The sequence below is a fragment of the Pseudophryne corroboree genome, chromosome 7 (genome assembly GCF_028390025.1).
Source record: "Pseudophryne corroboree isolate aPseCor3 chromosome 7, aPseCor3.hap2, whole genome shotgun sequence".
Taxonomy (NCBI): domain Eukaryota; kingdom Metazoa; phylum Chordata; class Amphibia; order Anura; family Myobatrachidae; genus Pseudophryne; species Pseudophryne corroboree.
Genome location: NC_086450.1, coordinates 238,802,834 through 238,829,478, shown reverse-complemented (window position 1 = coordinate 238,829,478; position 26,645 = coordinate 238,802,834). Strand labels below are relative to the sequence as shown.

The window sequence follows — 26,645 nt, the reverse complement described above, 5'->3', positions numbered from 1 at the left end:
GCTTCTATGCTTTCTGGCTGATGTTTTGGTCACTTTTGAAAACTGGTGGTGCTTTCACTCTAGTGGTAGCATGAGACGGAGTCTACAAACCACACAAGTGGCTCAGGTAGTGCAGCTCATCCAGGATGGCACATCAATGCGAGCTGTGGCAAGAAGGTTTGCTGTTTCTGTCAGCGTAGTGTACAGAGCATGGAGGTGCTACCAGGAGACAGGCCAGTACATCAGGAGACGTGGAGGAGGCCGTAGGAGGGCAACAACCCAGCAGCAGGACCGCTACCTCCGCCTTTGTGCAAGGAGGAACAGGAGGAGCACTGCCAGAGCCCTGCAAAATGACCTCCAGCAAGCCACAAATGTGCATGTGTCTACTCAAACGCTCAGAAACAGACTCCATGAGGGTGGTATGAGGACCCGACGAACACAGGTGGGGGTTGTGCTTACAGCCCAACACCGTGCAGGACGTTTGGCATTTGCCAGAGAACACCAAGATTGGCAAATTCGCCACTGGCGCCCTGTGCTCTTCACAGATGAAAGCAGGTTTTCACTGAGCACATGTGACAGATGTGACAGAGTCTGGAGACGCCAAGGAGAACGTTCTACTGCCCTGCAACATCTTCCAGCATGACCGGTTTGGCAGTGGGTCAGTAATGGTGTGGGGTGGCAATTCTTTGGGGGGCTGCACAGCCCTCCATGTGCTCGCCAGAGGTAGCCAGACTGCAATTAGGTACTGAGATGAGATCCTCAGACCCCTTGTGAGACCATATGCTGGTGTGGTTGGCCCTGGGTTCCTCCTAATGCAAGACAATGCTAGACCTCATGTGGCTGGAGTGTGTCAGCAGTTCCTGCAAGACAAAAGCATTGATGCTATGGACTGGCTCGCTCGTTTCCCAGACCTGAATCCAATTGAGCACATCTGGGACATAATGTCTCGCTCCATCCACCAACGCCACGTTGCACCACAGACTGTCCAGGAGTTGGCGGATGCTTTAGTCCAGGTCTGGGAGGAGATCCCTCAGGAGACCATCCGCACCTCATCAGGAGCATGCCTAGGTGTTGTAGGGATGTCATACAGGCACGTGGAGGCCACACACACTACTGAGCCTCATTTTGACTTGTTTTAAGGACATTACATCAAAGTTGGATAAGCCTGTAGTGTGTTTTTCCACTTTAATTTTGAGTGTGACTCCAAATCCAGACCTCCATGGGTTAATAAATTTAATTTCCATTGATAATTTTTGTGTGATTTTGTTGTCAGCACATTCAAAGTATTTAATAAGAATATTTCATTCATTCAGATCTAGGATGTGTTATTTTTAGAGATGAGCGGATTCGGTTTTACTCGGTTTTACTCGGTTCTCAAAACCGAATCTTATTGGCTCACGGATGTCACGTGTTTTGGATAGCCAATAAGATTCGGTTTTGAGAACCGAGTAAAACCGAGTAAAACCGAATCCGCTCATCTCTAGTTATTTTAGTGTTCCCTTTATTTTTTTGAGCAGTATATATATATATATATATATATATATACACACACATATAAATATATATATTTTTGTGTGTGTCATGTGTCAAAGTATTACAGTTGTTACTATTCCAGTGGATAGATGGGCACATTGAAATGAAGAGTAGTGATTACCTTCCTTTGTGAGATAATATTGCCAGTAACAAAACACATGTTGCTCACATGATTCATTCAATTAGTATATACAGAATTGTCTATAAGATGCCCAAAGGCAGCTGCTAATTTATGTTACTGCTAACCATGAGCAGTAGAGCGATTATAGCCTAAAGAGAGACACATTGACTGTCATGTCATTCAAAGCTGATCCCATTATCTTACATTACATTTCAGTGTTTGTAAATCTGTCCCTTAAACCTCTCACATCAGCTGTAGGCTATATCTCCAATATGTGTGTGATCAGTGTCAGGTTCTTGATAAAGACGCTATTCTGAACTCTGCCACCATGGTGGCTATGTTGCCCTGCACTGTGGCCACAATAGTAATCGAAGGAGAACATATATGTCCACAATTACTAGAACTGTATGAGTGAAAAACACTTATAAATGTTCATGTAGTGAACTTATTTGCTCTCACCCCTTAGGAGGTGTGAGCAAATCTGAGCTAATAAAACACATGTGCTGACAAGATTATTACCACAAGTCAAGTAAAATTAATTGCACTTGATTACATTTCATGGGGCAAAATTACAAACAGTGCAGTTTGTATGTAAATACATTGCCTCCTGTGACTTTAAGGGGCAAATAGGTTCAAATACTAATTACGTTCCAGGATCCGGGAGTGTTAAAGATGGAAGTGCCACTACCAAAGGTCTCTGATGCGTCTAGGCCGCGATTAGCAGTGATCGGTTATGTCACTGGAAGTCCATGTTCCCCGATGACAAGGGACATTCCAAGAACATGGACTTTCATTGTCGGTGACGTCACCAATAGCAGTCAATCGCGTCCTATATTGCATGGTTATGTCTAAATCCAAGTTGGCTAAAGGACCTCTTCCATCACCAGGGGGAGGATCAAGGCCAGAATATGATACCCTGAAATGTACCCTCTCTCGCCACGCTTTGGCTCGGTGGCTCTCTCTGCTCCGCTCGTCACCGGATTACTAAAGGGAGTACTTGTTGATGTGGATAGTGAAAGTACTATCCCATTGGCCTTGCTCCTGCCCCTGATGCCAGAGGTCCTTTAGCCCATTTGGATCTAGCATCTACCCCAACCTCATCAGAGACCCGTGGTAGTGGCACTTCCATCTATAATGCTCCCGGGTCCTGGATATCACGGAAACCACGCTGTGCAAAGCGGATGGCCCAGATTCACCAGGTAACTGTGACAGTGAAGGTGGGCCCCTCTCAGCTCTGGGCCCTATAGCAGCTGCACTCCCTGCACCTATGGTAGTTATGCCTTTGGGTCCTGTAATATTGCTTGCAGTCCCCCTTAGCTGTACCATGATTGACATTGACCAACTGTATTTTACAAACCATATCCTACTGTATATGCGACTCCTGCTGCATTTATTTTTTGTATGGTACGGCACAGCCACTTCCCTGCAGCTATGCAATACCTTACAAACCAGAATCAGGCCCTAAGCCTCTAGCTGCATCAGTATGAATTATATTTGAGGGTACTATGAATGTATGTACTGTAGTTTTGATCCTATGTTCTGCAATGTTTTGTACTGTAACTCTTTTTTACTTTTTTCTTGTTTTGATTGCACTGCTTCTTTTTTATGTACTATACTATGTAAGGTGCTGTGGAGCACTTGCGGTGCCATATAAATAATGGATAGTAATAGTAAATATTAATAATAATAATATTTTTTTACTGGCATCCCATACAGGTGTAAGGAAAAAAATATATATATTTTTTTACCTCAATAAACAGAAATATGCAGAGCAGCATATTGCACTAGGTACTGATGGAACCTTGCGATAAACTGCCCACTTATATGTGTTGATAAAGCATGACACATCAATCTATTTGCAGATATCTGACTCTTCGTTACCTTATATCTTAGAAATCATCTTAGTACATATTCACCAAACTACTCTAAAGTTTCTCAGCTCTAGGGAGAGTTGCCAATTCTTTTATTTACAGCCTCACGATTGCCATGTTTACCATAGTTCTACAAAGCTATTGAAGATATCATAGGGTTACATTTATTTATCTGAACCAATATCTAGAAATATAAGTGCCTCTTCCTGAACACATTTGCCCATTTTCCTTACCATGGTTATGTGTGATCTTCTTTCTCTATGGCAGAACTGGGAATTTGGCATTTTATCTCATTTATCAAATATGACATCTCTATAAGACTTGTAAACATCAGTCAGTCAGTGTGAAATACAGGAATAACCTTCAGGGTGCTACTTTCAGTCTGTTCCACCTCAATTGGAAAAAGTACCAGAACTCCAGAACTTTTTTTTTTTTTAAATAAAATTCAGAAAGTTATAAAAAAAACTTCTGAACCTTTTAAACATTTCTTTCTTTACCTCTAAAATGTTGCAACAATGTATTGAAAATTTTTAAAAGTTCTCCTGGTGTTAAAATATGTAATGAAAAGCAACAAACAAATGATCTGCATGAGAACACGAAGATTTGTGGATCCAATTGTGTCAAGTACATTCCAAGCATTGTGGAATAAAATTAAGAAAAGTAAAATAATTCTGAGGCTTTTTTTTCTTCACCTTTTTCAATAATTATAGTTACAGTAAATTGGCTGCAACCTTCTCAGGTTAGACTGCCCCCCCCCCCCCCCCCCTTCATTTTGTATTACTGCTCTGCATATATGAATGTGTGAAATGATTACTTAACTTCTCATAAATTATTTAAAATAACTATTTAAATATATCCATGCATGGAGAAATGTTTTAATAGCGTTATATTGTAGCAACGACTTTCAGCTTTGATTGGTCCAGTACAAGTTAGATTAATGCCTGACTGGATTCTCTAAATTTCTAAAATAAGCAATTTACATGTAAAATTAAATGCTGCATATTCAAATGTATTTTCTGATAATAAATCAGTGACATTATAGGGGTAATTCTGAGTTGATCGCAACAGGAATTTTGTTAGCAATTGGGCAAAACCATGGCCCTCATTCCGAGTTGTTCGCTCGCTAGCTGCTTTTAGCAGCTTTGCACACGCTAAGCCGCCGCCTACTGGGAGTGAATCTTAGCATAGCAGAATTGCGAACGAAAGATTCGCAGAATTGCGAAAATAAATTTCTTTGCAGTTTCTGAGTAGCTCGAGACTTACTCTGCCACTGCGATCAGTTCAGTCAGTTTCGTTCCTGGTTTGACGTCACAAACACACCCAGCGTTCGCCCAGACACTCCCCCGTTTCTTCAGACACTCCCGCATTTTTCCCAGAAACGGCTGCGTTTTTTCGCACACGCCCAGAAAACGGCCAGTTTCCGCCCAGAAACACCCGCTTCCTGTCAATTACACTCCGATCACCAGAACGATGAAAAATCCTCGTTATGCCGTGAGTAAAATACCTAACTTTTGAGCAAAATAACTAAGCGCATGCGCTCTGCGAACCATGCGCATGCGCAGTAAGCGACTAATCGCAATATAGAGAAAATCGGCAACGAGCGAACAACTCGGAATGAGGGCCAATGTGCACTGCAGGGGAAGCAGATATAACGTGCAGAGAGAGTTAGAATTGGGTGGGTTATTTTGTTTCTGTGCAGGGTAAATACTGGCTGCTTTATTTTTACGATGCAATTTAGATTGCAGATTGAACACACCCCACCCAAATTTAACTCTCTCTGCACATGTTATATCTGCCTCCCCTGCAGTGCACATGGTTTTGCCCAACTGCTAACAAAATTCCTGCTGCGATCAACTCAGAATTACCCCCTATATGTTTTTCCTACTTCTGTAGCAGTGAGATTAATCAATGTTGGGGACAAACTTGGTTGACAGATTGGCCGGCCGACCGATCCGCCAACCAATTTGATAAGTATGCGGCACAACATACACGCTTACCAATCGGCTGACTAATATGTCTGGCCACAGGAAGCAGCGATGATGTTGTTTTTGCAGCATATGAGTCGGTCAATTACCTGTCCACAGAGGCAGATGTGCATAATATGTCTACATATATCTTGCATCTGCTGTGCTGCATGGCTGACACAATGTATATGTGAATGATGTGCCTCACAGATATTTTAGGTGTACACACCGTGGCATGGTGTATCATTCGTCCAATGTACAAATGATATATCAGCAAGTGTGTACCCAAAATTCTATATCTCAGATATTCTTAAACATAACAATCAAACTCGATTTAACAACACATAGGAAGGATATGTGTTTAATAATACCAATGCCGGAATCCCAATGGGGTACAATGACGCAGTTGGAATACGGGCGGTGTAAGTGATTGTCCCTCTGTGGGTGTCCATGACACCCATAGAGGGAGAAAAAAAATCTGTGCCCGCAGCATGGTGGGCGCAGCGAGCCTGCGCTCGCCCGACTGCCTGCATTCTACCGAACGGGATGCAGCAGTTGGTATAGTGACAGCCGGCATCCCATGCGTCAGGATTCCATACTGATCCAAATGAATCACCTACAGCAACAGAATATTGAATTGGAGAAATAGGAGGGGCCTGATTCTGAATTGGGAATAAAGTAAGAAAGTTGCCTGTGCACCTTGGCAAAACCATGCTGCACTGCAAGTATGGCAGATTAAAATATGCAGAGAGAATTAGATTTAGGTGGGGTGTATGTAAACTGGAATCTAAAGTGCAGTGTAAAAATAAATCTGATCAGCATTTGTGGACTACACCCTTATTTACACCACATATGTATTTGTACCCCTTGCAGTGCAACATGATTTATCCAGGTGTAGTTACATGTACTTGCTCTTTCTTACTATTCCCAAATCAGAATGACAGAAGGCACAGGATTCCTGAAACTGGTTACATAGAGGAAATATTCATATTATTTAGAGTTAATGTTAGTTTTTGTCATTTACTTTATACTGTAACCTAAACAAATACTGAGATTCTCATAATAATGTGTCCTGGATGTAGAACAGTAATATAGAAAAGCCATCTTTAGACAACAGAAACTAATGTGTTGTGTTAATACTTTTCTGGTTAATGCACAAAGAAGATTTCTGTTGAGAAAACTTCTCATTTAGCCCAACATCTGCAATCACTGTACGCTCCAGCAGAGCGATACTACAGTGTCATACATTGTATACTCCAAACGTGTTTTCTTAGAGGATTAGTTGCATTGTTCATTGTCTTAATTCAATAATTTCAGAACACAGTACTGTATAAGATTTGTGTGGCAAGCTTTACCTGAGGGCTTGCTGTCGTCGTCCTTCCCACCTTCTCCCATGGTTGCAACCTGTGTTCAAACTTCACACACAGTGTCCTGGACTCCTAGAGCATCTTATTTTTCCTTGTCTCCTAAACTCTTGTCAATGATTCAACAGCCAAGTCTTGCCCTTTCTTCAGGCTGCCAATAATATCTCTTTGCATTTTTTTTTACTCTAAGATGAGATTTGAGCAGTATTTATTGTTAACCTTTGTACCAGGCCGAGCTCACACACACGTTCTCTGTTTTTGAAGATGGAATCATGGGATCGAGGCTGATTATGTAAAGTCTGTGGAATAGGAGGTTGAGATAGATGTGGTTATTTGTTTACAGTACACACTGTTATATACAGTATTTCTTCTGTTTCTGTGATACAATTCTCTGTGACAAATTCATTACAAATATTGACACTGTTTTGGATGGAACAATGAGCACAGCAGGCTCTCAGGGTTCTGGGCTGTATTGTATGTGAATGTCTTGGTTCATCAAATAGGGAAATCAAGGAAGAGAAAAAAAAAAGCATACAAGGTTTTAATTACATAGATTGTTGATGTTGTGCAGCCTTTTAGTTACAAATAAATGAATAACAGTCTGACATATATGATACTGAAAAGCTCCCAGCTTATGCCAGTTACATATCACATCTATTGTATGTCTTGTGCTGCCATTAGAGATTGTGGGGCCCAGTACACATGAAGCATACAGGACCCCCACTGTTGGAGGCATACACATACATCTATAGTGCACATACACTGACTTTCAGAACACTCCAAGGGGCATCGTTTTCACAATCCACATTTTTAATGCAGATGTGATAAATATTTTTTTTCATAAATTCACAAAGTGAAAATTAATATTTTCATGATAATTTACTGTCCTGGCAAAGAGCTGGAAGCAGTGTGATAGCATAATGCTATGGCAGCGCATATGTAGCCATTGGCCAGCACATGAGCCACTGCGAATCAACAGAAAGAGAGCCAATATAGTAACCCGTAGGCTACTATTGAGTAACGCCATATGGAGATGGTGATATCCTATAAGGGCCAAGTTCGGAAGCTTAGTATAGCTGATAGCTTTGCAGTCCTCTGGGGGCAGCTATCAGAAATGGGCACATTTGGGGATCCTTAATATTTTTGGGTACCCACAAATATTATTTGATAAAGGGATTTCAACACCACATCTTTTTACGATATTCATACACTTTACTTGAAAGTAAAAATGAATGGTGTAATTTGTGAGCACATGGTCATTTAATGGGTTCACTACGATCTGCCTGCGGCCGGCCTCCCGGCAACCAGCATACCGGCGCCGGGAGGCCGGCCGCCGGCTTACCGACAGTGTGGCGAGCGCAAATGAGCCCCTTGTGGGCTCGCTGCGCTCGCCATGCTATGGGCACGCTACGCGCGCCACACTATTTTATTCTCCCTCCAGGGGGGTCGTGGACCCCCACGAGGGAGAATAAGTGTCGGTATGCCGGCTGTCGGGCTCCTGGCGCCGGTATGCTGGTCGCCGGGAGCCCGACCACCGGCATACCGAAGACCACTCCATTTAATGACATCTTTCTTTATGGGCAGTACGGATGGTGTAATAGTTAGCATTACTGCCTCACAGCACTGAGGTCATGGGTTAAATTCCCACCATGGCCCTAACTGTTTGGAGTTTGTATATTCTCCCCGTACTTGCATGGGTTTCCTCCGGGTATTCCGGTTTCCTCACACAATCCAAAAATATACTGATAGGTTAATTGGCTCCCAACAAAATTAACCTTAGCATGAATATGTGTGCATGTACATGTGGTAGGGAATATAGATTGTAAGCTCCACTGGGGCAGGGACTGATGTGAATGGACAATTATTCTCTGTAAAGCGCTGCCATTTTCAGGGGATAACCACAAATACTAAGTATCCTCTGAATGGATGTACACAAGTTTGCCGTTTTACCTTTTTTTATTTTATTTTATTTTTACAACTTTCAACTCCCATTGTGGACCACAAAAGCAACTGCCATAGATTTCTACGGGGGCTGCTTTATTGGCAAATTGACCCTGATAGATAACATCCTCTTTAGATAGTGTTAGCCATTGTAGCCTACTGGGCTACACTCTGCGGCATTAGCAATCACTTCTAAAACATCGCAGGGATGGATTCCTTTTCAGAGTCCCTGTCCCGGCATGTGATTCTGAATACATTCTGTCAAAAAATAATTTCTTATTACTGCGAATAGTAGTGCAGTGTTATAAGCAGGAGCACAGTCTCTCTCTGCCATAGCCCCAGGGCACTACATCCCAGAGACTTCCAGCAGCGAGACTCTGATCTGAGCAACTGCACATGTGCAGCCCCCTGCTGCGCCTTACTCTAGTTCCATCTACCATAACAGATGTACCCGAAGTGCTCAAAGTAACCGAGGTAATATAATAGTATGCAGACCCCATAGATCTACTGTGCAACCACAGCTGTTTAATACTTAAATCCCAATGCCACCACTGCAGTATTAGAGAGTGTGTGCACTGGCGCACCACAATGTCCAGCATACCATTAACTGCTCCTGGCTGCAACTGGATATATTGCTTCTATCTGTACCTGCTGCATATTATTGTTAATATAAACTCTATGTTATCATACAACCTGCTTCTACTGGTTAATACACCATTCCGTGGTTAAGTTGATCTGCTGGATGGACTAACCTCCACTGCACTGCTGCCACTTACCATCGTAGTGTCTACCAATAATTTATTACCAGTTATTTATATAGTGCACACATATTCTGCAGTGCTTTACAGAGAATATTTGCCCATCCCCATCCCCGCCCAGGTGGAGCTTACAATCTATATTCCCTACCACATGTACACACTTACACACTAGGGTTAATTTTTGTTGGGAGCCAATTGACCTACCAATATATTTTTGGATTGTGGTAGGGTACCCAGGCCCGGTCCTCATGGAAGGGCCCGTCAGGGGCCCGGGTATGTGCATCCCGCACCCCCTCCTTACATGTCAGCCAGCAGCCGCAGCCTTTTTCTCCAGGTCAGCACTGTGTACTGGACTGCAGTAGGTCCAGGGAGGCTACGGCCACTGAGTGCAGCAGTCTCCTCTGGTTGGAAGTGGGGGTGAGCAATTGCATTGTTTGTGCACCCTCCCTGGATCTAACCCTGGCTGAGGGGCACATGGTGCCCCCCACTGCAGGTCGGTGCCGCTTCGCAGCACATAAATAGTATTTCCTACACTTATTTGTTATGTAAAGGGACATGGCCACACCTCTGCAATTAGGCCATGCCCCTTTCATTACCGGGGCCCGGGATTCCTTCCTAAGTGTTGGCTGGCATACTAGTTCTCATTCTGCATCATCCCCAATGTCAACACACCTCTAGTCTACTTTTGGACAAAGTCAACGCTGTTATGATGGGCTTGTACTAGATTGAACTTTAAACTCTTTGAAATAAACCCCTCTGTGACAAGAAATGGCATTTCTAATAACTCCAACCACACTATTTACTATCTGAACTACCCCAGGTGCAGTACCTATGCAGGGGCTATAATGTTAGTAAGGGAATATAATAAAACTATCTGGACACAAGCGAGTATTCTTGGTGCAAATTGTAAAATGATGTATCTTTATAGAAACGGACTGCTGCAACCGCAATACTTGTGAGATTACTGCTGCGTACTGGAAGTCAGCCATAGGTCAGCCATGTGAAAGATTTACTAATGCCATTCTCATAATATTTGTTATAAGATATTAATGATAAAATTATCATCAATACTATTGTGTGTCTCATGTCAAGCTTACAGTATTCACCTCTGTTTCTTTACAATACCAAGTTCTGATAGACAGATAGATGGTTAAACAACTGAATACAATGATTGGAAACTACACACAATGGATTATTTACTTGTGAAGACAGAATTGCTAAATGTTACACACTGTACAGTACACAACCTATTGTTTTAATATTCAATAGTTTGTTTTTCCGTGCCTTGTGCAATTAATCACAAATGGTAAAAAAAACTCTCATTTATGCAAACCCCCTAAAACTGCTGCAACACTGTATTAAAAGTGTTTTACACTGCAGAGTACACGTGGTATAATACAAATAAACAGTACTTTGTATTCACCATGTTGGCCGGTACACTACTGGACAGTATAAATTGCTGTGCTAGTCGCAGAAGATTGAGAGGAATAACCAGGGCTTAAAGTGGTCCTGCAGAGGTGGTGCTCGGTCAGTTGCTGTGCTAACCTGATGCTGGAGTCCAGTCCGGGACAGGAATATCTGTCCATCGGTAAGTACGGGATCAAACATTGGGGTATATTTACTAAAATTCGTATTTTTCAGAATGAGGTTAAAGTTCAAACACGAATGACATCGAAAGTGTAAATTTGCAACTTTTTGAATTTATTACTACTAATTTACTAAGCTGTCGTATTCTGCATTTTCATGTTTTCCGATGTCGATGTCATTCGTATTTTTTGGCAGTGTTTTACGGGAGTGAATAGTAAAACACTGCCGACATTAACACAATGAATCTCGGCCGGATCTGTGAGATCCGTGCAGGGCTTCATTGTGCACCTTTCGTAAAAAAAATAAAATTGTTACAAATCTAAAAAAAAAATGCGTGGGGTCCCCCCCCCCCCTCCCCCCCCTAAGCAAAACCAGCCTCGGGCTCTTTGAGCCGGTCCTGGTTGACAAAATATGGGGGAAAAAATGACAGGGGTTCCCCCATATTTCATAAACCAGCACCGGGCTCTGCGCCTGGTCCTGGTTCCAAAAATACGGGGGACAAAAAGCATAGGGGTCCCCCGTATTTTTGAAACCAGCACCGGGCTCCACTAGCCAGGTACATAATGCCACAGCCGGGGGACACTTTTATACTGGTCCCTGCGGCCCTGGCATTACATACCCAACTAGTCACCCCTGGCCGGGGTACCCTGGAGGAGTGGGAACCCCTTAAATCAAGGGGTCCCCCCCCTCCAGCCACCCAAGGGCCAGGGGTGAAGCCCGAGGCTGTCCCCCCCCATCCAAGGGCGGCGGATGGGGGGCTGATAGCCTTTTGAAAAAAATGTGAATATTGTTTTTAGTAGCAGTACTACAAGTCCCAGCAATCCTCCCCCACAAGCTGGTACTTGGAGAACCACAAGTACCAGCATGCGGTGGAAAACCGGGCCCGCTGGTACCTGTAGTACTACTACTAAAAAAAATACCCCAAAAAAACAGGACACACACACCGTGACAGTATAAGTTTATTACATACATGCACACCTCCAAACATACATACTTACCTATGTTCCCACGAGGCTCGGTCCTCTTCTCCCTGTAGAATCCTTGGGGTACCTGTGAAAAAATAATACTCACAAAATCCAGGGTATCTTGTATTCTTTGTATAATCCACGTACTTGGCAAAACAAAAAAACGGAAACCCGACCACGCACTGAAAGGGGTCCTATGTTTTCACATGGGACTCCTTTCTCCGACTGCTAGGACCCCCCCTGACTCCTGTCAAAGAGGGTCCCTTCAGCCAATCAGGGAGCGCCATGTCGTGGCACTCTCCTGATTGGCTGTGTGCTCCTGTAGTGTCTGTGAGGCAGCACACGGCAGAGATACAATGTAGCGCCTATGCGCTCCATTGTATCCAATGGTGGGAACTTTGCGGTCAGCTTTGAGGTTACTTTCGGTCAACCGCTGACCGCAAAGTTTTTTCACGGCAGTGTTTGGCTATTGCCGGCAGTGTTCGTGAAATACACTTTTTAGTAAATCACCGAGTTGTATAAAAAACAGTCGTATTTGACCAATGGTGTATTCATTCGTATTTTTTTTCTTTGACTTCCAAAAAAATACGAATGCCCTCATCACTGCCGAGATTTGAGTTTAGTAAATTCCCGAGATGACACTTTGATGAAAAAACACCATCTCGGTCAAAATCAGGAGCTTAGTAAATATACCCCATTGTGTCTACACTTGCTATATACTGTATACACCTACCTGCTGTCTACCCTCACTATATACTGTGTACACCTATCTGCTGTCTTGCCTTACTATATACTGTATACACCTACCTGCTGTCTAGCCTTACTATATACTGTGTACACCTACCTGCTGTCTACCCTTACTGTATACTGTGTACACCTACCTGCTGTATATCCTCACTATATACTGTGTACACCTACCTGCTGTCTAGCCTCACTACATACTGTGTACACCCACCTGCTGTCTACCCGCACTATATACTGTGTACACCCACCTGCTGTCTACCCGCACTATATACTGTGTACACCCACTTGCTGTCTACCATCACTACATACTGTGTACACCTACCTGCTGTCTACCCTCACTGTATACTGTGTACACCTACCTGCTGTTTAGCCTCACTATATACTGCGTACACCTACCTGCTGTCTAGCCTCACTACATACTGTGTACACCCACCTGCTGTCTACCCTCACTGTATACTGTGTACACCCACCTGCTGTCTACCCTCACTGTATACTGTGTACACCTACCTGCTGTCTAGCCTCACTATATACTGTGTACACCTACCTGCTGTCTAGTCTCACTACATACTGTGTACACCCACCTGCTGTCTACCCTCACTGTATACTGTGTACACCCACCTGCTGTCCACCCTCACTATATACTGTGTACACCCACCTGCTGTCTGCCGTCACTATATACTGTGTACACCTACCTGCTGTCTACCCTGCTGGAGGAGGAGCCCTGCCACACCTCTCATCACCTCTCCTCTCTTCTCCTCCCTTTATTTGCCCAATCCCAGCTCTTCCAGTTTGAGGCAGTTGCGGGCTTGCAACTGTCGCCGGAGTCCACAATGTATTGATTGTCTGTGGCGCAAAATGTCAGGAAGAAGCAGCCCTCTACACACGTTGCAGCAAGCTATATTCTTCCTTTTCTGCCTAGATGGAAAGCTGACTTTACTAGGGCATGTAGCTCCCAGTAGCATTGAACCAAAAGGGACTGATAACAGAGGACAAAAGCGTGTGTTTGCCAAACACTTAGCAATGTTTCCAGTAAATATTCATATTAAAAAGAGATCTTGAGGCTTGAATGAATATCTCTAAAAGGGTACAGTGGCACTAAAGCCCTACATGCTGGTAGTGGTAAGCAGAGACCTCTCTGGCCAGTCCGGGTTCCATGTGTGCAGGTGTGACGCAGCGACACTGCACTGGAAGCATAGACTTATCACAGTAACTAGATGTTTTACCTGTTCTTCGCACAGGAATTTCTAATTTTCATGGGTGTAAATATGAATGAGTGACAAACGTTTGGTAAATCTATAGAGATGTAAATTTGAGACGTCTTAATGTAAGTAAATATTAATCCATGTTCTTGGCGTTACCCGGGGAGCACCCGTAGCAGATACTGTAAAAAGTGACAGGACCATTTTTGTAGTTTATTATTCTACCCACTGGAGTTGCAATCCAGATTTTGATCCGATTGTCCGTTTGGGCGTTACTGTTTGAGCAACACAAACCACGCATCAGTGAGGATGTCAATTTGTCAACCCCTTTTCATCACCTTAGGGGGGTTTATTAAAATTCTAATTACTTATAGTGATGTGCACCGGAAATTTTTCGGGTTTTGTGTTTTGGTTTTGGATTCGGGTCCGCGGCCGTGTTTTGGATTCGGACGCGTTTTGGCAAAACCTCCCGGAAAATTTTTTGTCGGATTCGGGTGTTTTTTTTTTTTTACAAACAACCCTCAAAAACAGCTTAAATCATAGAATTTGGGGGTCATTTTGATCCCATAGTATTACTAACCTCAATAACCATAATTTCCACTCATTTCCAGTCTATTCTGAACACCTCACACCTCACAATATTATTTTTAGTCCTAAAATTTGCACCGAGGTCGCTGGATGGCTAAGCTAAGCGACACAAGTGGCTGACACAAACACCTGGCCCATCTAGGAGTGGCACTGCAGTGTCAGGCAGGATGGCACTTCAAAAAAATTGTCCCCAAACAGCACATGATGCAAAGAAAAAAAGAGGCGCACCAAGGTCGCTGTGTGACTAAATTAATCGACACAAGTGGCCGACACAAACACCTGGCCCATCAAGGAGTGGCACTGCAGTGTCAGACAGGATGGCACTTCAAAAAAATTGTCCCCAAACAGCACATGATGCAAAGAAAAAAAATGGCGCACCAAGGTCGCTGGATGACTAAGCTAAGCAACACAAGTGGCCGACACAAACACCTGGCCCATCTAGGGGTGGCACTGCAGTGTCAGGCAGGATGGCACTTCAAAAAAATTGTCCCCAAACAGCACATGATGCAAAGAAAAAAAGAGGCGCACCAAGGTCGCTGTGTGACTAAGCTAAGCGACACAAGTGGCCGACACAAACACCTGGCCCATCTAGGAGTGGCACTGCAGTGTCAGGCAGGATGGCACTTCAAAAAAATTGTCCCTAAACAGCACATGATGCAAAGAAAAAAAGAGGCGCACCAAGGTCGCTGTGTGACTAAGCTAAGCGACACAAGTGGCCGACACAAACACCTGGCCCATCTAGGAGTGGCACTGCAGTGTCAGGCAGGATGGCACTTCAAAAAAATTGTCCCCAAACAGCACATGATGCAAAGAAAAAAAGAGGCGCACCAAGGTCGCTGTGTGACTAAGCTAAGCGACACAAGTGGCCAACACAAACACCTGGCCCATCTAGGAGTGGCACTGCAGTGTCAGGCAGGATGGCACTTCAAAAAAATTGTCCCCAAACAGCACATGATGCAAAGAAAAATGAAAGAAAAAAGAGGTGCAAGATGGAATTGTCCTTGGGCCCTCCCACCCACCCTTATGTTGTATAAACAGGACATGCACACTTTAACGAACCCATAATTTCAGCAACAGGGTCTGCCACACGACTGTGACTGAAATGACTGGTTGGTTTGGGCCCCCACCAAAAAAGAAGCAATCAATCTCTCCTTGCACAAACTGGCTCTACAGAGGCAAGATGTCCACCTCATCATCATCCTCCGATTCCTCACCCCTTTCACTGTGTACATCCCCCTCCTCACAGATTATTAATTCGTCCCCACTGGAATCCACCATCTCAGGTCCCTGTGTACTTTCTGGAGGCAATTGCTGGTGAATGTCTCCATGGAGGAATTGATTATAATTCATTTTGATGAACATCATCTTCTCCACATTTTTTGGAAGTAACCTCGTACGCCGATTGCTGACAAGGTGAGCGGCTGCACTAAACACTCTTTCGGAGTACACACTGGAGGGGGGGGCAACTTAGGTAAAATAAAGCCAGTTTCTGCAAGGGCCTCCAAATTGCCTCTTTTTCCTGCCAGTATACGTACGGACTGTCTGACGTGCCTACTTGGATGCGGTCACTCATAAAATCCTCCACCATTCTTTCAATGGTGACAGAATCATATGCAGTGACAGTAGACGACATGTCAGTAATCGTTGGCAGGTCCTTCAGTCCAGACCAGATGTCAGCACTCGCTCCAGACTGCCCTGCATCACCGCCAGCGGGTGGGCTCAGAATTCTTAGCCTTTTCCTCGCACCCCCAGTTGCGGGAGAATGTGAAGGAGGAGCTGTTGACGGGTCACGTTCTGCTTGACTTGACAATTTCCTCACCAGCAGGTCTTTGAACCTCTGCCGGAAAGAGAGATACAATGTAGGTTTTAAATCTAGGATCGAGCACGGTGGCCAAAATGTAGTGCTCTGATTTCAACAGATTGACCACCCGTGAATCCTGGTTAAGCGAATTAAGGGCTCCATCCACAAGTCCCACATGCCTAGTGGAATCGCTCTGTTTTAGCTCCTCCTTCAATGTCTCCAGCTTCTTCTGCAAAAGCCTGATGAGGGGAATGACCTGACTCAGGTTGGCAGTGTCTGAACTGACTTCACGTGTGGCAAGTTCAAAGGGTTGCAGAACCTTGCACAACGTTGAAATCATTCTCCACTGCGCTTGAGCCAGGTGCATTCCCCCTCCTTTGCCTATATCGTGGGCAGATGTATAGGCTTGAATGGCCTTTTGCTGCTCCTCCATCCTCTGAAGCATATAGAGGGTTGAATTCCACCTCGTTACCACCTCTTGCTTCAGATGATGGCAGGGCAGGTTCAGGAGTGTTTGGTGGTGCTCCAGTCTTTGGCACGCGGTGGCTGAATGCTGAAAGTGGCCCGCAATTCTTCGGGCCACCGACAGCATCTCTTGCACGCCCCTGTCGTTTTTTAAATAATTCTGCACCACCAAATTCAACGTATGTGCAAAACATGGGACGTGCTGGAATTTTCTCAGATGTAATGCACGCACAATATTGCTGGCGTTGTCTGATGTCACAAATCCCCAGGAGAGTCCAATTGGGGTAAGCCATTCTGCGATGATGTTCCTCAGTTTCCGTAAGAGGTTGTCAGCTGTGTGCCTCTTATGGAAAGCGGTGATACAAAGCGTAGCCTGCCTAGGAACGAGTTGGCGTTTGCGAGATGCTGCTACTGGTGCCGCCGCTGCTGTTCTTGCTGCGGGAGGCAATACACCTACCCAGTGGGCTGTCACAGTCATATAGTCCTGAGTCTGCCCTGCTCCACTTGTCCACATTTCCGTGGTTAAGTGGACATTGGGTACAACTGCATTTTTTAGGACACTGGTGACTCTTTTTCTGAGGTCTGTGTACATTTTCGGTATCGCCTGCCTAGAGAAATGGAACCTAGATGGTATTTGGTACCGGGGACACAGTACCTCAATCAAGTCTCTGAGTTATCCGCTTTGCAGCAGGATGACTGCTGTGATATTTCATCTTCCTCGCAAAGGACTGTTGGACAGTCAATTGCTTACTGGAAGTAGTACAAGTGGTCTTCCGACTTCCCCTCTGGGATGCCGATCGACTCCCAGCAGCAACAACAGCAGCGCCAGCAGCAGTAGGCGTTACACCCAAGGATGCATCGGAGGAATCCCAGGCAGGAGAGGACTCATCAGACTTGCCAGTGACATGGCCTGCAGGACTATTGGCTTTCCTGTGTAAGGTGGAAATTGACACTGAGGGAGTTGGTGGTGTGGTTTGCAGGAGCTTGGTTACAAGAGGAAGGGATTTAGTGGTCAGTGGACTGCTTCCGCTGTCATCCAAAGTTTTTGAACTTGTCACTGACTTCTGATGAATGCGGTCTAGGTGACGTATAAGGGAGGATGTTCCTAGGTGGTTAACGTCCTTACCCCTACTTATTACAGCTTGACAAAGGCAACACGCGGCTTGACACCTGTTGTCCGCATTTGTGTTGAAATAATTCCACACCGAAGAGGTGATTTTTTTTGTATTTTGACCAGGCATGTCAATGGCCATATTCGTCCCACGGACAACAGGTGTCTCCCCGGGTGCCTGACTTAAACAAACCACCTCACCATCAGAATCCTCCTTGTCAATTTCCTCCCCAGCGCCAGCAACACCCATATCCTCATCCTGGTGTACTTCAACAGTGACATCTTCAATTTGACTATCAGGAACTGGACTGCGGGTGCTCCTTCCAGCACTTGCAGGGGGCGTGCAAATGGTGGAAGGCGCAAGCTCTTCCCGTCCAGTGTTGGGAAGGTCAGGCATCGCAACCGACACAATTGGACTCTCCTTGGGGATTTGTGATTTAGAAGAACGCACAGTTCTTTGCTGTGCTTTTGCCAGCTTCAGTCTTTTCATTTTTCTAGCAAGAGGATGAGTGCTTCCATCCTCATGTGAATCTGAACCTCTAGCCATGAACATAGGCCAGGGCCTCAGCCGTTCCTTGCCACTCCGTGTCGTAAATGGCATATTGGCAAGTTTACGCTTCTCATCAGACGCTTTCAATTTTGATTTTTGGGTCATTTTACTGAACTTTTGTTTTTTGGATTTTACATGAACTCTACTATGACATTGGTCATCAGCCTTGGCAGACGACGTTGATGGCATTTCATCGTCTCGGCCATGACTAGTGGCAGCAGCTTCAGCACGAGGTGGAAGTGGATCTTGATCTTTCCCTAATTTAACCTCCACATTTTTGTTCTCCATTTTTTAATGTGTGGAATTATATGCCAGTATCAATAGCAATGGCCTACTACTATATATACTGCGCACAACTGAAATGCACCACAGGTATGGATGGATAGTATACTTGACGACACAGAGGTAGGTAGAGCAGTGGCCTTCCGTACTGTCCTGCTATATATACTGGTGGTTACTGTCAGCAAAACTCTGCACTGTACTCCTCCTATATAATATACTGGTGGTCCCCAGTGCCCACAATAAAGCAGTGTGAGCACAGATATATGCAGCACACTGAGCACAGATATGGAGTGTTTTTCAGGCAGACAACGTATACTGGTAGTCACTGGTCAGCAAAACTCTGCACTGTACTCCTCCTATATAATACAGCTGCTCCCCAGTCCCCACAATTAAGCAGTGTGAGCACAGATATATGCAGCACACTGAGCACAGATATCAAGTGTTTTTCAGGCAGACAACATATACTGGTGGTCACTGGTCAGCAAAACCCTGCACTGTACTCCTCCTATATAATATACTGGTGGTCCCCAGTGCCCACAATAAAGCTGTATGAGCACAGATATATGCAGCACACTGAGCACAGATATGGAGTGTTTTTCAGGCAGACAACGTATACTGGTGGTCACTGGTCAGCAAAACTCTGCACTGTACTCCTCCTATATAATATACTGGTGGTCCCCAGTGCCCACAATAAAGCAGTGTGAGCACAGATATATGCAGCACACTGAGCACAGATATGGAGTGTTTTTCAGGCAGACAACGTATACTGGTAGTCACTGGTCAGCAAAACTCTGCACTGTACTCCTCCTATATAATACAGCTGCTCCCCAGTCCCCACAATTAAGCAGTGTGAGCACAGATATATGCAGAACACTGAGCACAGATATCAAGTGTTTTTCAGGCAGACAACATATACTGGTGGTCACTGGTCAGCAAAACCCTGCACTGTACTCCTCCTATATAATATACTGGTGGTCCCCAGTGCCCACAATAAAGCTGTATGAGCACAGATATATGCAGCACACTGAGCACAGATATGGAGTGTTTTTCAGGCAGACAACGTATACTGGTGGTCACTGGTCAGCAAAACTCTGCACTGTACTCCTCCTATATAATACAGCTGCTCCCCAGTCCCCACAATTAAGCAGTGTGAGCACAGATATATGCAGCACACTGAGCACAGATATGGAGTGTTTTTCAGGCAGACAACGTATACTGGTGGTCACTGGTCAGCAAAACTCTGCACTGTACTCCTCCTATATAATATACTGGTGGTCCCCAGTGCCCACAATAAAGCAGTGTGAGCACAGATATATGCAGCACACTGAGCACAGATATGGAGTGTTTTTCAGGCAGACAACGTATACTGGTGGTCACTGGTCAGCAAAACTCTGCACTGTACTCCTCCTATATAATACAGCTGCTCCCCAGTCCCCACAATTAAGCAGTGTGAGCACAGATATATGCAGCACACTGAGCACAGATATGGAGTGTTTTTCAGGCAGACAACGTATACTGGTGGTCACTGGTCAGCAAAACTCTGCACTGTACTCCTCCTATATAATACAGCTGCTCCCCAGTCCCCACAATTAAGCAATAAGCAGCACAAATATTATTAATAAACGGAGAGAACGCCAGCCGTGTCCTCTCCCTAACATTTTCAATGCACGAGTGAAAATGGCGGCGACGCGCGGCTGCTTATATAGAATCCGAATCTCGCGAGAATCCGACAGCGGGATGATGACGTTCGGGCGCGCTCGGATTAACCGAGCCATACGGGAGAATCTGAGTATGCCTCGGACCCGTGTAAAATGGGTGAAGTTCGGGGGGGTTCGGTTTCCGAGGAACCGAACCCGTTCATCACTAATTACGTAGTTTTCCTATTACCCAACTGCAGAATACCTATGTTAAATTTCATCTTCCTAACATATCGAGTAGTAAGAGAGTCAGTGATGAGTCAGTGAGTGAGGACTTTCGCATATTTATAGTTTATTAAATTCTACACAGTGGAGGTGCAATCCAAATGTTGATTCAATTATCCGTTTGGCCGTTATCGTTCACGCAACACAAGCCACGCATCGGTAATGGCGTCATTATGTCAACCCCCTTTTTATCCCCTTAGGAGAGGTTTATTAAAAATCAAATGACGTAGTTTTCCTATTTTCCACCTGAAGAATAACTATGTTAAATTTCATCTTCGTAACATATCGAGAAGTAAGAGAATTAGGGGTCTATTCATGTAGCAGTAAAAAGCCCTGTTTTGCGTTAAACAGGGCTTTTCTCTGCCTAGTGCAATTCACAAAGCCGGTTACCGTGGAGAAGTCTCTGACTTCTCCAGTGGTTCCCCCGCTCTGTGCCTGAATCGCATCACCATACCTTTGTATGGTGAGTGCGATTCATGAAGGTGCGGAAAGCTCTGCTTTTCGCTTCTCCATGGGGTTCAGGTTCTCCATCTCAGGATGGCGTAACCCGAACTACGGTGCAGAGACGGCAGAGAAGCTCAATGCTTTCCTGCTCTCTGCTTGGCACCCGGAGCTGGCTCCGCCCCCGACCTCCCAGCAGCCACTGCGGCCTGCCGGGAGGTCAACAAGCTGCACATGCGCAAAGTGACCCGCCGTCGGACTCCGCGCATTGCAAGGAGGGACCGCTGGAGATAACCTCAGCGCAGGAGCCCCAGACACCGCAGCTCATCGTCGGAAGGGTGAGTATACATGAATTGCTACTTATTTTAAAGCTATACATCGCATCGAAGCAATGCGATGTATAGTGATAAGTAGAAATTCTGTTTTCGTTTTCTTAGTGAATAGACCCCTTAGTGATGATCAGTTAGTGATGATCAGTCAGATCAGATGGGGGAGATTCAAATGTTTGAAAAGTTGGTTGGGTGTCTGTTTTTTCCTGTCTATTAGATAGGAAAAAACAGACTCCCAACTGACTTTTCAAACATTTGAATCTCCCCCAGTGAGTGAGGGATTTAGCGTTAATATATACATAGGTTCTCAAACTCGGTCCTCAGGACCCCACACGGTGCATGTTTTGCAGGTCTCCTCACAGAATCACAAGTGAAATAATTAGCTCCACATGTGGACCTTTTAAAATGTGTCAGTGAGTAATTAATACACCTGTCTGTGCACCTGCTGGGTTACCTGCAAAACATGCACTGTGTAGGGTCCTGAGGACCGAGTTTGAGAACCTATGAATATATATATATATAGATTTAAAAAAATATCTTTTCCAATCCCTGTTTCACCATCCTGAGCTACTTGTTCAACCAATATGCTTCTTAATTGGGCTTTACAATGCAAAGGATGAATAAATTATCGCTGATTGATACCCATCTCCACCAACACCTGGGACAGAGAAATTGGCTTTTTCCCAGTTCATATCTAGACTCCTTAGTAATTTGCACTGGATAGCAGGGACGTGCAGTCAAGGGAGGCAGGGGAGGCAGTGCCTCCCCTGTCATTAATGAGTAAAATAATACAATGAAGATACTTATTACACATATTCTGTGTCATAAGTATCTCCTTTATTATTTTACTCATCATTATGGTGTTAAATGTGTTTGGGAGGCACCAATCGTGGTGCCTCCCGTTGTGAATGGGGAAAGATATGGGAGCGGGGGCGGGCGCTGGCAGGGCCAAGCAATGGGCAGGAAAAGCCCATTGAAATTGCATATGAAATCAGCACCATTAGAGGTGCCGCTTTCATACAGGGACGTGCTTTCAACCTATGAAAGCACGCCCCTCTGAGTGAGGCCACAGTGATTGGCCAGCGGATCCGTCACTGGCATGCGGTGGGATGCGGCGGCGGTGGCGGCAGCGGGACGCGGCAGTCAGGGCCATTCAGCAGAGTTTGGCAGCGGAAGCGGTACCCATTTCAAAAATGGCGCCTCAGCGTAATTTTTTTAATTCAAGATGGCCGCCGCGAGCCAATCATGGCTCGCCACGTCATCTCCCCGCCCCGTCCCATTGACTTATATAAGTCAGCGCGAGGCAGCAGCTGTCATTCCGACGGCGGAGGAGGAGCAGAGAAGACCTCCTGAAGAGAGAAGACGCCGTGGAAGTCCTGGATGGGTGGCGGCTATGCAAAAGAGCTTAACAGATGAATTTTATATATGAATTGAATACATTGCACCCTATGGGTTTAAATAACGACTTCGAACTTAAATGGTTCATATAAGAAAATGTTTCATATATTTCTTAATTAGATTTTGTTTGCATTGCATGTTTTAACTGTATGTTTTAACTGTACGATTTAGCACTTGCTCTATATATTTTTTAGAGATATGACGAGACCATCAATGTCGTTTTATGGACTGGAATAAGCTTTTGGATGTAAACTATGTATTATCTAGAGGAGCCTGTCTGAGTCACATGACCCGTCACGGCGGCGCCTTGTTAGCTAGTATAGGCGCTTCCAATGGGAGACCGTTTTGGACGCCTAGCTGCCATGGCAACCTGTGTGTGGACGGCACCCTAGCGGATGACGCTTTGATGCGCCGGGTTACCGTGGCAACGCGTATACAGACTCGCGAACGTAAGTGACGGACTTACACTTCCGGTAACCATGACAACCCGACGGTTCATTCACACCGGGAGGGTTGTACAGTAATGAGACAGCGCTTCATATGATTGGACAATGGAGACGTTAAATACCAAGGAGGGAGATGGGAGATGGTATCCAGCCTTGAAAAAGACTCCGGAAAGGAGTTGAAATGCGTCGGCACTTTTGGCATCTGTGGTCTGCGTCCAGTGGGAGTGTATGCTGATTCAAGGACCAGGGGTAATTCCAGTCACCTGCCCGGGCGGATTCTGGCGTTTAAGAACTTGATTGAGAACTTTTTATGGGTTCTCTGTCGCTCTGGTAATTGTTGCATTCATTTCCCTTGTGGCCCACACACATGGATGTCTTATACCATCTTATTCTGTTATTTGTATTTGTCCTGCATTGTGTGTTATATTAAATACTGTATTACACATGTGGCCCTCCTCTCCCCTCTGTTCTATATGCTGTTCTGCTAAGGACACCTGCTAAGAGGAGGATTTGTGAAGGTCGAGAACTGGACGCCCTTTTCCAATTGGAGGGTTGTATATTTTATACATTTACGTGTTTCCTGCTGTTATAAGAAAATTCCACCTGGGCGCCGGGTGGTTCCCGCAGCCATACTTTTTATTCTGTACTTGTTTGTTATTGTCTTTTGGAGAGACACTATTTTGGTTGTGGTAATCACGAGGCAGCCCTTTACATAGTGGCGCGACACATGAGATAAGTGGATAATTCTTTTAGTTTTTAGCTTAACAGCCCTGCCCACCAGGTGAAGACACTGGAAGCCCTGGGAAGGCGGCGGCCATGCAAAAGAGCTTAAAGGCCACTGCCTCCCAGGTAAAGACGCCGGAGGAAGACACTGGAAGCCCTGGGGAGGTGGCGCCACCCCAGGTGAAGACGCCAGAAGCTCTGGGAAGTATGTATGAACACCATCAGGATGCGTATGCGGTGCACCTCAAATGCATGGAAAATGGAAAACATTGCACAGAAAAAAAAAACCCACACATTGGCCCTCACACAAAAATAAACACACATTGTGCCTCACAGGAATGAAATAAAACACATTGGCCCTTACATGTAAAAAATAAAACACATTCGCCCTGACAGGAAAAACACACACATTGCGCGGGATGTAATGGGAGCTGATAACAGAAAAATTTCCGATGTTTGTGGCTATAGCTGCAAGCAGGGCCGGACTGGCCATCTGGCACTTCTGGCAATTGCCAGAAGGGCAGATGGCCACGTGGGCCGGTCCAGCGCTCACTGAGACACGTTGCCGCTCAGTCCGGCGGCAGCATGTCTCAGCTGTCAGGAGAGGAGAGCGTGCCAGCGCGGCTATGTCTGGCGGCATATAGTGGACTTCAAACCAGCCGCCGGTTCGTGAGCCAATCAGAGCTTGCGGACCGGCAGCCAATCAGGAGCCGCCACTGCCGGTCCGCAAGCTTTGATTGGCTCACGAACCGGCGGCTGGTTTGAAGTCTGCTACACGCCGCCAGACATAGCCGCGCTGGCGCGCTCTGAGCTCCTGACAGCCTCAGTCACATCACAGCCGGAGGAGGAGCAGCAGCAGCGGTAAGCAGCTGCAGCACTGCTGTGGGGGCAATTGGCTGGCACTGTGGGGGCAATTGTTTACCTGGCACTGTGGGGGCATTTGTATACCTGGCCCTGGGGGGGCAATTGTTTACCTGGCACTGTGGGGGCATTTGTATACCTGGCACTGTGGGGGCAATTGTTTACCTGGCACTGTGGGGGCATTTGTATACCTGGCACTGTGGGGGCAATTGGCTGGCTCTGTGGAGGCATTTGTGGATCTGGCTCTGTGGGGGCATTTGTGGATCTGGCACTGTGGGGGCATTTGTGGATCTGGCACTGTGGGGGCATTTGTATACCTGGCACTGTGGGCATTTGTTGATCTGGCACTGTGGGGGCATTTGTGGATCTGGCACTGTGGGGGCATTGGTATACCTGGCACTGTGGGGGCATTTGTATACCTGGCGCTGTGGGGCATTTGTGGATCTGGCACTGTGGGGGCATTTGAGGATCTGGCACTGTCGGGGCATTTGTATACCTGGCACTGTGGGGGCATTTGCATACCTGGCACTGTGGGGCATTTGTGGATCTGGCATTGTGGGGGCATTTGTGGATCTGGCACTGTGGGGGTATTTGTAAACCTGGCACTGTGGGGGCATTTGTATACCTGGCACTGGGGAGCATTTGTGGATCTGGCACTGTGGGGGCATTTGTGGATCTGGCACTGTCGGGGCATTTGTGGATCTGGCACTGTGGGGACATTTGTGGATCTGGCACTGTGGGGCATTTGTATACCTGGCACTGAGGGGGCATTTGTATACCTGGCACTGTGGGGGCATTTGTATACCTGGCACTGTGGTGGTATTTGTATACCTGGCATTGTGGGGGCAATTGTGGATCTGGCACTGCACTATTGGGGGAATATGTCTGTGTATCACGTCCCATTTTAATTGGCCACATCCATATTTTTGGCGCGCGCACACAGTACCTCTATGGGACACTCTCTGTCTGATTGGTCGCCGCTTAGCCCCACCGGGAGTGCACACAGACGCTCTCATTCTAGTGAATGGGGCTCGTGCGTGTCGACGCCCCTTTTCTGGAGCGCGCGCGCTTAGTTACAACCTTTATTTTTCCATACCCCCACTTCAACATTTCCACTTCAACCAATGGTTGTGATATACACTTGTATGTTGTTATAATATTAATTATATTTGTAAGAGCATAGACTAAGAAGTAGGAGGAGTCGGGAATAGTAAGGAGAGGAGTCAGATGCTGACACCGAGGTGGGCCTGTGTGCTTCAAAAATGCCAGGGCCTATATTTGGTCCCAGTCCGGCCCTGGCTGCAAGCATCTGGCATTTTGCAAAGTCTGCTAATGTATTAGCAGCCACAAACCTGATTTTTCAGATGCTTTTGGCTCTAAAGTAGACTCAATAAAAAGTCAGATACAGATGTTTTGCCCATATTAATACGTATACAACTCAGCTGATGTAAAGGTGTACAATATAGCAAGTCGGACACAAAACAGCTCTATACACAGCTATATAAACAGCTCATAGAATTTAGAGGTGATTTTTTTTTTGGGCCAAGTTGATTATGAAAATGTTGGAAATAAATTATAAGTACACTTTTCAAGCACGAAAACCAAACAATTCCTGGCGCTGTGATTACATAGATGTGTAAGCTGCTCTTTCAGGGGCAATTGGTTTTTTGCCCCTAAAATCAAAACTAAGAAAACACAAACG

The 26,645-nt window shown here is 45.5% G+C and overlaps 1 protein-coding gene across 1 annotated transcript in view; it reads right to left on the bottom strand.

Moving 5' to 3' along the window:
- SLC15A2 (solute carrier family 15 member 2) overlaps positions 1-7,161 on the bottom strand; it is a 102,129-nt gene extending 94,968 nt beyond the window's left edge. Inside the window, exon 1 of the mRNA XM_063934047.1 lies at positions 6,824-7,161. Within this exon, the coding sequence (XP_063790117.1) occupies positions 6,824-6,863 (40 nt within the window). The 5' untranslated portion in view covers positions 6,864-7,161. The remainder of the gene's footprint in view (positions 1-6,823) is intronic.
- Between the last annotated feature and the right edge of the window lie 19,484 nt (positions 7,162-26,645).